Raw genomic sequence first — 12,815 nt, forward strand, 5'->3', positions numbered from 1 at the left:
ATTTTGGAGTCAGGAGAGGGAAAGATCTGATTCCCTAATTGCATGCATCGATTGAGTTCTCTATAGAGAGCCCTGTTTACACATTGTGCACAAATAATAGGACGCAAAAGAAGCGAGTTTGTTTGCAACACAGTACACAACGTCCGACGGGGCTTTCTTTCAGGCGGTATTCCAGAAATTCTGCGCTACGAGTGCGGCTCGATGCGTGGTTGGATCGAAGCCCCAAAGTGAGCGGCTATGACACTAATGACCTCAAACGCGTTTTCTTTGCTTACTTGCTTTTCAGTTGTTCCTGCAGCCGAGGATAATTCTGCTTTATACAACCATAATAATTGACCTATAGGCCTATCTGTTTTTTAGCGGACCATAACTTGTTTACCGGTGGCATCTATTAGGAAACATGCCTCAGAAGGTCAGAGCTCAGTGAGGCACGACGAGGATAAATTTAATTGGAAGGTTGTCCTGCACTGCATTTGTGCGCCCTGTTTTATAAGTCCATATTAGTACGTTCTGTCGGCATTCATGTGGCTTCATCATTGGTCCACATTTATATTTCCCGGATATACATGACCTTTGTCTGAGACCAAATTTATAGTATTCAGTCCACATTTGTGTATCAGGTGTGTTACATCCAGGGGGATCGGCGTTCTGCTGCCTTGTTCTATCCCAGCTGCGGCGGCCGTATATAGTTGGAGGCGAAGTACTGAACTCTACTCAGGCCTACTTAATCTGATGCCCTCGAACACGAACACAGCGTCTAAAAGAGCACATTGCTTGAGACGTTAGTACTAATAGTTTAATTTTCTTCTTCTATTCTGTATGAAGGTTTTTATGTTATTGCCTACAGTGCTTTTGTACGCAGATATATTAGGCGCCTGAAATCCCACTACCATCTCGGATGCTAGAAGAATTAAAATATTGCGTTGTGCTGCGTTTCTCTTTTACGCAGAATGCGGAACGCCGCTTTGGGAAAGATACCAGATTAAAATAAAATGCTATGGGCTAAGTATGGTTTTCGTTTTGTTGCTTTTGTTGGTTACGGTCGATAACGGCTCGGTTTGGTGCATGGGTAGATGTAAATTCTGATTGTTTTTTAGAGAACGCTTATGTTCTGCGGCCCTATCGTTGGCACATCGCCCAGTTTGCCCGATGTATACCTTTCCAAATGCGCCACAGGGGTTATTTACCAAATCCCCTTAACCCGTGGATTGGTGCATGGGGTTTGACGACCAAAAGCGATTCAGGCTATCAGTGACGCTGTAGTTAATGGCTGTGAAAAGTTCGACCACCTGGAGTTTTTTTTAGGTGCACTGACGTCTGGCACCTGACAGGGGCATTTTAAAAGCACAAATACCCATCGTGCTGCGTTTGTCATTAGACCTTTTAAAAGCTGTTTTATACTACAGGGCGTAGCTACTTTGGACGTCTTTTTTTTCTTGAGACAAGAGAAAAGAAACGCTTAGTACGTTTCATGGTTTTTATGCTGAAGGGACGCACTAAGCAAATTTTCATTCTATATTGAAGGAAAAAATAGTGTTCACGACTGTAAAAATGCGCTAACTGGTAAAACGCTACCCGCGGCTCTTTCACGCACCATAAAATCCCCATTTTTGGATGACCTTAGATGGCATTAAACAACGGGACTGTGTAAGATGGTATGATGAATGAGTACAGCAAATGGGTAATGTGGAACTTTTTTATAGCGAGTCTTTGGTGCGAAATGAAAAGAGTGGGGATGTACTGGGCTCACATAGGCGTCAGAGCATTACGGAGCCCATTAGCATATGAAGTGGGGGATGCCGATTTACCGCCTGGTAAAAGATGACAGAAAGAGCGTAAATTCACATTACAAAACAAAACCGAAGATAAGAAGCAGAGAAGCTACAGGAAACCGACGCAAAGCCAGCTATATAGGTAAATTACACAAGTCCGGAGTGCTTTAATAATTTGTTTGCTGATATTATAGAGGTTTAGCAACAAATTCCCAGAGAGAAAGGCTGCGTAATAGGAGAAAAGACAAAGAAAGGCCACTCTACATATTTTGAAACAATGCGCATACCGTATACCTTTCCCTCGTCCAAGAAAATGTAAGGAAATAACGGAGTGTCGCAACATGACGCTTCCAACATACTTCCGGCTATACCTACGCTGCAAGTGTCACTGCCAATTTCGACCCTCATTGATATACAGCAGGGAACGTATACTGATATGCGTTCCCCGGTTTGGTGCTTGTTGACGTTCTCCAAGGTGACATACCCCAAGGCCCATTTCTGCGACATGGGTTCCCTCGCTCCAGTGGGCCTGCTTTTGATTGCCTGCATTCACAAAGCGTTCTTCGGCTTTAGCGGTGAACGTGCTAAGGGAAATTTAGTCAACTGTATGCCAGCATTGTTAAGGCCTGCGAGTTGTCTCGTGCGCCTTTAGACTGCACACGTTAAGACTGTACTCTGCTAGTTTAGGAAAGCGGAAATATTAAGGGTGCAATGATAAATAGCTTCCACAAAACTTTACATGTTCCCATGAGTCATTAGTGCAATTATAATTGAGCAGCGGGCCATCAATTTCACGAATATTATAGCCATTTCTTGCAATTACCATAATAAAATCATAATCCTTGTTTTCTTGAGCTGTAGAACAGGGTAATAGAGTTCCTTACATGTTGGATGACCCAGCTTCTCGTGGTGCATTCAATGCCACTGCGAAACTTTAACCTTTAGACAATAAATAACCACAATATTTGCAAAATTTGAGCTGTATATCTTTTTTAAAATGCGCTGAAGTTTAACATTTTGCAGACATCGGCGTCCTGTCCGCAAAAAAACTGACAACCACTATTTTAGGAAACCTTGCTGTCCTCCTTTATAGTCTCAGTGAAACAACCAGACTGAGCAGCATTAAAGAAGCAGAGGAAAACAGTTAAAAAAGTTTTTTTTTTTTTGCTCTACGTACTTTACATTGTTTTTTCCGCGATATTGCATAGTTGAAGCTCTGTGATGAACCCTGTGTCGTACAGCCCGGAAAATGGTGTTTCGAAATTCCTTTCCAGATAGTATTTCTTCGTTCCTGACACCCACACTTTGTCAGAATGCATTTGAGATCTCCCTTTATTGGTTAATGGAAAGTGTCAACATTTGTTACGTGACTCGAAGACACAGTGTAAATACGTTAGCATAATAGAGATCTGTCTTGGAGTCTTCGAGTAAGTTTGCTTTCTTTGTCTGTTTTCAGCTTTCTCTTTGGACAAATAAAACTAGGCACATCGTCGTACTGTTGGCTGCAATGAGTCCCGTACCTTCGCGTGCATAATCGGCGCTTGTTTGAATGTCTTGCCATTGGAATATTTACAAAGGAGTTTTTTTTTTTTTTTTTTTATCCAGCTTTTGTTGGCGGGTGTGAATGCAGGGTGTCTAAGCCACCGTCCGCATGGTCTGATGGGGCCGTTGAATCCCTTCCCAAAATTGATACATTAGGTTCGAAAATCGCTCTCTTCGCGACAGTGTACGGTGTAGTGGGTGTGATGTGAGGAAAACACGCACATTTACGCCGAAAAGAAGCCACGGCCCGCCAAGGTTGTGTTGTTTTAGCGACACAAATGTCGGGCAACATGCTTCGAAGCTTGCCTTCGCAGGCCAATGCTAACAATCTGGCCCACTTTTTTTCCTGTCTTCTAAGTACACTCTTCCGCACGCAAACACTCTGCCAGTGCTGAGATTCAGTCAATAATTCCACACGGGGCATCATTCTTCGATTTTGTCCTTTTCCTAGCTATATTCTTACTTTCAAAATTTTACCTTTTTCCTCGGCCAAACTCTTTATATATTTTATTTGCTCCATTATAATATGTTTCTTTTTTCATTCAATCTTATTGGTTCCTTGATTCTTTTCTACTTTTAGTGTTTATCCTTTTTCATTTCTTTTTGTTTTTTGCTTATTCGTTTCTTCTCTTGCCTTTAACTTGCGTTATGTGAATGTTGTTCAGTGCATACCAGTTCCCGACAGCTGGCATCTCCAGGCCGCAAACAGCTCCTCTTTGTTAACATTTCCGCTATGCGTGTGTTTTCCTGTTGTGTGTATGTTCTGACCATCGGGCGCGGGGAGGTTCTTAACCGCACAGTCATTCTCACTATTGATGTTTCATGTCGGTGTAACTTTGATTTATGACGACGCTAATTTCTTACTTGGTCATCGTTTTAAAACGGATCTCTTTGGTTACCGCGCCTGGATTGCGTCGTCGTCGGTGTAGTCTGCCACATGTCACCGATTAGACCATATTTGTGACCTGTAGGAAGTTGAAGTAGAGCGAAACGCCACCTGCCTCAGCTTGCATTGGACGGTGCCTAGATATTTAAATCTCCTCTTCATGTTTAAAGAAGTGCACGAGGGAAATAGTGGCTTAGTGGCTTGGGATGTGTAGTGAGAAGCTCACTCGAAAGTTGTGTGCCACGGAAAGAACACGGATGTCGGATACCGTGTAAAGAGGTGTTTATGACGAGGAAGGAAGATTGCGCAACCTGTTGATGCGGCTATGAGAAGCAGCCAAAGGGTGGCTACCATGAAAGCAGAAGGTTGTGGCGCGAACGGAGCATTGTGCAACAGCAGAATGAGATTGAAAACATTAAGAAAGGGTTGGGGCTGGAAAGTGAGGAGGGTAGAAGGGGAAAAAAAAAAGGAAAAGCAGAACAGTATTGTTGAAAGAGGAGAAGGATATGCGGCGGTGGTAGGGGACAGCCGTTGCTTTCAGGTTGCACCTACTGATTGAGTAAAATTAACGCGGTTACATTAAGGCACCCGTCCGGAGGAAATTCCGTCCTCGTGGCGCTAGTAAGCGTTGAGAGCTGAAAATGAGTGTACTTTTACCTTGTGGGATCTGTAAGAAGGAAGCTAACAGCCACTGGCACAAAGGCAAACCAAGGGGATCTCTTGTGATCGCTAAGAAGCAGTAGTTAACCATGAAGGTAATTGATTAAAAAGTAGAAGAAAAAGCAACCATTTGCTACTGCTGGCATCGGTGGGTTTGGATCATAGGCCGTCTGGCGATGGTTGCAACTCTCTCACGACCCTCTCATAGCTGGTCAAGCGCTTGGTCACCTTAGTCCGGCATACTGCAAAATCGAAATACTTCAAGAGCTGAGCTCTAGTTGCTCCTTACTGTGTATCGTAATCGGCGGCCAAACTTTAGAGCGACCGCCAACGCTGTCTGTATCAGACACAGCTACAGCTGCATTACTCTGCTTGTTCGAACTTCACTAAAAAAAAAAACAAAAAAGTGCACTAATTGCATCAGACGTCGCTTAAAGCAAATTGTATGCTTCAGATTATGATTTGTACTTAATGTGGTATTAATGTGCTTCATTATTATTAATAGTGCTGACTGACTCGCTCATATGGAGATTATCAGAAGAAACTATATGAGTCCGAGAAAGCAGTAAATGGCTTAATGTCTACAATGCTACTAAAGGATAAATCGAATCGCTCTAGTAATTCTGTACTGCATAAAACATAATTTTGGTGATGGCTGTTTTCTTAAGTATGAAAACAGAGAGAGTAGCGGCAGTTTAAATAATGCGTTCTTATTTTTTTTTCTCTCGCTCTTTCATATACCCACCCGGTTTGCTGAATGGAATAACGATATGTTGACGGGAAAACGAGCACAAAAACAGGAGCAGGCCACTGAAAGACTTTTATCTCGCTCCGGTGATGTTCTAAATGGACTAATTATGCAGATAGTATGCAACTGCGTGTATCCTAGTTAAGTCGCAGTATACACTTAGTATTACATAATATTGTAAGCTGTTCAGCCAGATCGATCCTAAAGTTGGTCTATATCAGGCCTTACGTGACTGGACGTTTTATTGCCGTGATAAATTAATCCTACTCATTACTCACCTTCGCAGTCAGTGGTACAAATGATTCTTCTGGACTAACTGGTCCTTTTTTGAAGAAAGATTTTTTGTCAACAGTATGATTTGAAACAAGAAACAAAATTGTTTACTTATTTCCTTCTACACGGATTGCATTTGACTTTCTTCTGCACGAAGAGCTTTATTTATCCAGGAGTAATCCACAAACTGGCGATTTTCAAAAATTCTGTACAGCGTCTGTTAGAACGTAATAATTTAAGCCCGCTAGACTGATCGATATCGTATCTCGATAGTAACGATATCTACATTCATCAGTGCACTGCCATAAGTCTAAGTTGCTTTGTTTCATTAAATCTTCCACAGAAATCGATATTCACACACACACACACACACACACACACACACACACACACACACACACACACACACACACACACACACACACACACACACACACACACACACACACACACACACACACACACACACACACACACACACACACACACACACACACACACACACACACACACACACACACACACACACACACACACACACACACACACACACACACACACACACACACACACACACACACACACACACACACACACACACACACACACACACACACACACACACACACACACACACACACACACACACACACACACACACACACACACACACACACACACACACACACACACACACACACACACACACACACACACACACACACACACACACACACACACACACACACACACACACACACACACACACACACACACACACACACACACACACACACACACACACACACACACACACACACACACACACACACACACACACACACACACACACACACACACACACACACACACACACACACACACACACACACACACACACACACACACACACACACACACACACACACACACACACACACACACACACACACACACACACACACACACACACACACACACACACACACACACACACACACACACACACACACACACACACACACACACACACACACACACACACACACACACACACACACACACACACACACACACACACACACACACACAGAGTTTTAAGGCGGCATTGCTTGATATGGGAATGATTATTTGAAGTATATGGCTTACTCAAAGTAAGTAAATAATAAAAAAACAAGACCCATATTTTCCTATAATCCTCACTGTTTACCAGTACTCCTCGTGTCATTCAAGTTTTAGCGCGCGAGAAACATTGAAAATTCCAACAATTCGCTTGCCACTAGGCCGATAAGGAGTGGATGCCTGTATTGATCGGTCATCCGTAATTTATTAACTCGTGGAACAGAAAAACATTTAGGAAATTTAGTCCCCGACGTGCAGCTCGTCTGAGTAGTGGTGTGGACGGGGGTGAGCGATCGTAATTCTTTCGTTATGGCGGACTGAGCTGAGCAGAGTCTGATAGCTACCAAAATCGTCATTTCAGACATTAAACAATATAAATTTCAGATACTTCGCAAAATGTGAAACTGTCTCAAGCACGACAGAAAAGCACGTGCAGGTCTGTTTTGGGAATGTGTCCACATGCTATGCTAAAGCTGCATATGTATTGCACTCGTTATTAACCTCGTGCTATTGATTAGGCACAAATGACTAGCTTTATGTTCAAAGAACAAGAAACTCTGGGGAGCGAAACAGCCTATACACGGTTTACAAGACAAAAAGCACGTACATTAGACCTCGAACGCACGCCTTTAGGAACGCTTCAGTCTCCACCTAGTCCGTTACGAGTAGATGGATGGCAGCCCCTCCAAGAGCTCGAAGGCAAAATATTCGGCGACACTTCAAACATGTACCTGAAGCTGTGCTATTACTTCACAAGGTTATCGAGCTACCGCGCGATGATCGATTCCTGCCTCAGCGTCAAATCATTGCTTTACGGTATAGCTCAATGTGACTGTTTTGGGGATGACTTTGCCTCAATGAAGTTTTAGCTTCAACAAAATATTTGGCGCGCCCCTTCTGTTTCGTCGTAGAGAGGTTCAACTGCAATTTCTTCTCATCTTTTTATATTCATTCGAGCCACGAAGAACTCTAGGATCATTGCTGACACTGTCCAGTCAGCATTCAACACCGTCAATTTAGTCAACACCGACTAAATTTGGAATTTAGTTTTCTGGGTTTCTTCTGACGGCCACTGTGACCACCTTCGAAGGGACACTGAGAACAGTTGAATGCTTTCTTTTATCTAACCTATCGCGTACTAATCGCAAACTTACCACTTCGGCCATAGTCAGCACTTTATAAGCTACAAAAAGGAGAAGGAGCGAAACTAGAGTGTCGCCGGCCCCACCACAGATTGGTCATGCAAGTGCGTCGGCACTGAATTTTAGGGCAGGATCCCTGGGGCTACGCTTCAAAACTATTCACTTCGAAACAACGAAAGCAATGACAACGAATTCCTCAAAATTCAATGAACCTTACTGATAACCTGCCTTATATTCAGCGAAGCTACCCTACAATATCAGTGGGACTAAATATTATGTTGTTTCTAGGCTGGGAACAATGTTAAAATCTTGAAAAGCACGGGCCTGATCGAAAGGCTATGATTTTGATGTCATGTTACGTGATATGACTGTGGCGTGATCTGATGTGACATGTCTCTGATGTGACTGTACTGACTTCACCCATCCCTCTCTTACCCACAACTTTTATATCCCCTCACGCATTTCCCCCAATCAGGGTAGCAAACCGGTTTCTTTTACCTGTTAACCTCCCTGCCTTTCCTTCTCATCTTCCTCCTCCTCCTCCTCCTTGAAAAAATATGAAATCGCTTCTGGCTGCAACTGCGTGCCTGTCTGTTTATCTGAGCCTTATATCAATAGTCGACTGACAAAACAGCGCAGTGTACCATCAGCATCTCGATAGGCTCTGAATGGAAGATGATCAGGCACTTTCACAAAAAGCGTTCTCAAAACTTGGCGCTGCAAAATAAAGCCTAATTGTGTAATCTATCAGGAAGCACTTGACGTGTAAAACATTGCAGTTAACTAAAATTTTGGATAGAAAATATCGGCTGCATAGAGGACAAAGAACTTTGCACTCAGCACAGTTTGAACTTGTCAGCATCGTACGAATGTGTGAACAAAAGTGGTCGTGATTTGAATATCAGAGCTTATTGGCGCTCTCGAAATAACTTTCCCAGGTTCTGTTTTCGTGACAGCTAAGAAAGGGATGATCCTAGCTACGCAAAGCTTGGCATGAGGTTAATTAACCTTTAAACAGCGCATGACTGCAATTTAACACCGTCGCAATAATGAAATTTTATATAGTTCAAAACCATCCGAGGGCTTTGATTCGACTATCCATAAAAAGAGTCTGAGCAACAGTGAGAGTAAGTTTAAATCTGTTAACCCGTATGCTATCTCTTAGTGTGTCGGTACCCGTCTGCATGCGGCCACGCTGATCACATGTTTAGACCTTTTAAGGCTCGCTCACTAGTGCAGAACAGGTATGCCAGGCGCAGGGCCATAGGAAACAAGCGAGTGATTCCATCGGCGACATCACAGACAAAAGTGAACTTTGAAGAGAAAGTAATGAGTCATTACACGCGACAGGAACCTAAGTGGAGGGTCCGTAAGGGAAGATAACTAGGAGTGATTTGATATCTTTGGGGAAGTCACGTGAGGTAATCTGTCTGTTTTTTTTTGCAGTTGAGTAACGACTATTATGGTAACGATGGCAATGACCAGGATCATGATGATGATGATAGTTATAATGATTATGTTATTTTATGGATTATCTGGTGCAAGATGAGTGTCATCTCTTTTCGTTTGCAGATGACGGCGTACCAAAGTCGCTCCAACTAGTCGTGCTGGAAGGGGAACAGACGTCGCTCCCCTGCCCCATCGACGTAATGTCACGGAAGCCAGTGTCGGTATTCTGGTTCCGTGTTACCACCGGAAGCTTCCTCACCCGCTACAACAACCACGACACACTGATAGTGTACAGCGTGGTGGCGCCTCCTTCCCCGCCAATGATGCTTATGGCACGTACTAGCCTATTTGACGGACAACACTGGAAGCAGCACGAGTGGAAACGAAGGGCGTTCTTCTCCCTTCTCAGCGACCCACCGGCGCTGCTGAACTGGATGGAACGAGCTGACACCGGAAGTTACGTCTGCAACGTCACATATCTTGGCGAGAATGACACTTGCCCCGCCTTCTCCATCACTGAGGCGCGCGTTGAGCTGTTCGTCGCCGGTGAAGGAATTCTGTTTCCATCCGGTGGTATTATTGGAGTTGTTTTGCCAGGCAAAAGGTAGAATATAATGGGAGGCTCTGAATGTGAACTAAATTATTTTTGCGATATGTTTCACTGCAGAGATCGACAAATGACTATCAGAAAATAAAGCTCAATACAACAATACAAATACAGTAAAAACAAAAAGCAACTGACATAATGCAAGCGCCCACAAAGGAACGAACTTTTTCCGTTAGGTTTCTTGACGGTTCATAATTTTGTTTAGGCCGAGAAAGTGACGTTCAATGTCTAGAAAGGTGGAGAGGTCAGTCGGTGAGAACGCAATGGTGGCCATCTGCTCCATTTAGTGGACGAAAATTTGAAGTGCGGACAGAGGGCGGTAATGAAATAATGCAATGATCTGCATCAAATATTTAAGCTTCTGCTTCGGTTACAGGGTACACAAGAGACTTAAGACAAGATGAGAAACAAACCATTACCATCGTACCAAAACTATTTACAATAATGGGATGTGCCGTACGATTGCACTTAAGAATTCAAGCTTGATGCGGCTCAAGCTGTTTGTCATTCGCCCTGTTACCCTATGCGCGCGAATAGATTTTCTTGTTTTCGCTCTTTTTCAATGGCGTCTCCAGCGCATGATCTTCAGAAAACGACTGATAGCTTCATGATATTCTATATTTATCGATTATAATGAAGGGAAATAGAAACAACCCACAATAGCCCAGGCGAGCCGCCTCATATCGACGTGTGCGCCGAGGCTCGCTTGGCTTCATTAACAGCAGCATCGAACTGATTGACGATCGCTCGCAGCGAGCTGGGATATTAATGGGAACCGGCTTCCACTGCGTGTTTACTGTGAGTGCTGGAGCGCAAACTGGGCTACATCCGCTTCTCGCGCTGTGTGTACTGCAAACAAACAAATTACAGGAAAAAAAAGTTCCATTCGAAACTGCTCACATTGAAGCGAAAGCAGATGTCTTTGTGGCCGCCGTGCCGCTGCATAGAGCTGTCTTTGAATAAATGCGTCGACATTTATACGTGGCAAGAAAAAAAGAACAGTTATAGCTGCCGTTTTAACCACTGAACTGAAGAAATTTTTACGAACACTTATCTGTCGACACAGAGCAATACGGGAGCTTTGTGGTGGTACAATCAGTCAAGGTCATATCGCGAGTTATTATCAAAGCCAGTTTATTTTTTCTGAAGAGCAAGTCTATACCCATGTTGTGACCCGTTGTGTCCTTTTATAGATCCGACGTCAAAATGAGTCCCAAGATTTTGTTGCTTCGATGAATCGTGACCACGCGGCAGCGATGTTAGAATCCCCAACCGGCGAGCTTCCTATACTGCTCGAGATATGTGGGCAAACGTAAATAAATTGGTGCGATTTGCGCAGTGTAAATGGAAACAAGCACGTAGCCTTCAGCAAAATGCAATGCGCACATTTCACCTGTGGGGTTGCTTCAACATAGCGACGTTGTACAAAACATACCTACAGTTGTGTGCATATATGCCCATGGGCAGCTCTTTTAAGGCGAAGGCCTTTAATGGCTCATGCTGTCGTAGACAAAATGTGTCCCGCTTTTGCGGCATTCTGGTTGGCCGAGGCGGGATGACATCATAGAGGTATCGACCAATCAGAGCACCACCGCAGTATGTACGAATGCGTGCCTTATATGGCCAAATGTCAATCAACGATCAATTAATTAACTGTCACTTGATGACTCATTAGGCAATACATTATTCAGCTAAATAAGGATTTAATAATTTCGTAAGGAGTTCATTGAGTACCTACCTAATTACTAATAAACAAAAACTAATTAATTGATTACTAATTATGGGCCAGTTACGTAGCAGAATGCGGCACTCAGGCTTTCGCCTTCCACTATTTTATTCGCTAAAGTCCCTCTTAATTTTTTATTGCATCCCTGTTCTTTACAAACGTGTTCTTTACAAACGAATTTCGATTCTCCCATACTCTCTGTTCCATACGAATTTTCTCTGTCTTTTCTTTTGAAAGTTGACACAGAATTCTGCCTTTCTCCTCTTTTCTATCTGACATGGCTCGCTGGTGCCAACCGTAATCAGCATTACTACCTGCGAACCTGGGCAGGTGGCAATAAACGCACTCGTTTGTTTTGTTTTTTTCAGCTGACACTTGTCATCTTGAAAATTAAGTCAAATAAAATACATTAAACTGCAACTTCTTCATTGTGGCAAGTGGCCAAATGAAGTAAATTTGTTCAATTCAGCTGGCACCTGAAAATTATACGGAACGCAATTACTTCTTTCTAGCGCGATGGGCACCTGTACATATATGCGGCAGGTGGCAATTAAATTAACGCATCATGCCCTTACAGGCGGTATTTACGTTCTCCCTAGCTTTTCTACCAAGGCTGCATTTGTACCGCCTTGCTGCTGTGTTGCTTAAAGTGCCCTCGCAAAATATCATTCCGGAAGAATGAAGTTGCCCCCGCCCTCCCCCCTCAGCAGGCTTTATTCTTTTTCATGACGTTTTCAATTCCTTTATTATTGAATCAAACGTTGTCATCGTCACCAGTAATCATGTAACGCTACTGAAAACGTAATCAATAGTCATTTACGAAATTCAAGGTTAATACAGGGGCCGCAGTAGAATGTAGACGGCTTCCAGAACGATGGCTGCACCGCT

The 12,815-nt window shown here is 43.4% G+C and overlaps 1 protein-coding gene across 1 annotated transcript in view; it reads left to right on the plus strand.

Annotated features, from left to right (window-relative positions):
• Positions 1 to 12,815, plus strand: part of LOC146179281 (uncharacterized) — a 69,645-nt gene that overhangs the window by 14,976 nt on the left and 41,854 nt on the right. The window contains exon 3 of the mRNA XM_084579595.1: positions 9,718 to 10,140. Within this exon, the coding sequence (XP_084435721.1) occupies positions 9,718 to 10,140 (423 nt within the window). The remainder of the gene's footprint in view (positions 1 to 9,717; positions 10,141 to 12,815) is intronic.

The sequence above is a fragment of the Amblyomma maculatum genome, chromosome 9 (assembly GCF_055883805.1).
Source record: "Amblyomma maculatum isolate TAMU_Amacu chromosome 9, ASM5588380v1, whole genome shotgun sequence".
Lineage (NCBI taxonomy): Eukaryota > Metazoa > Arthropoda > Arachnida > Ixodida > Ixodidae > Amblyomma > Amblyomma maculatum.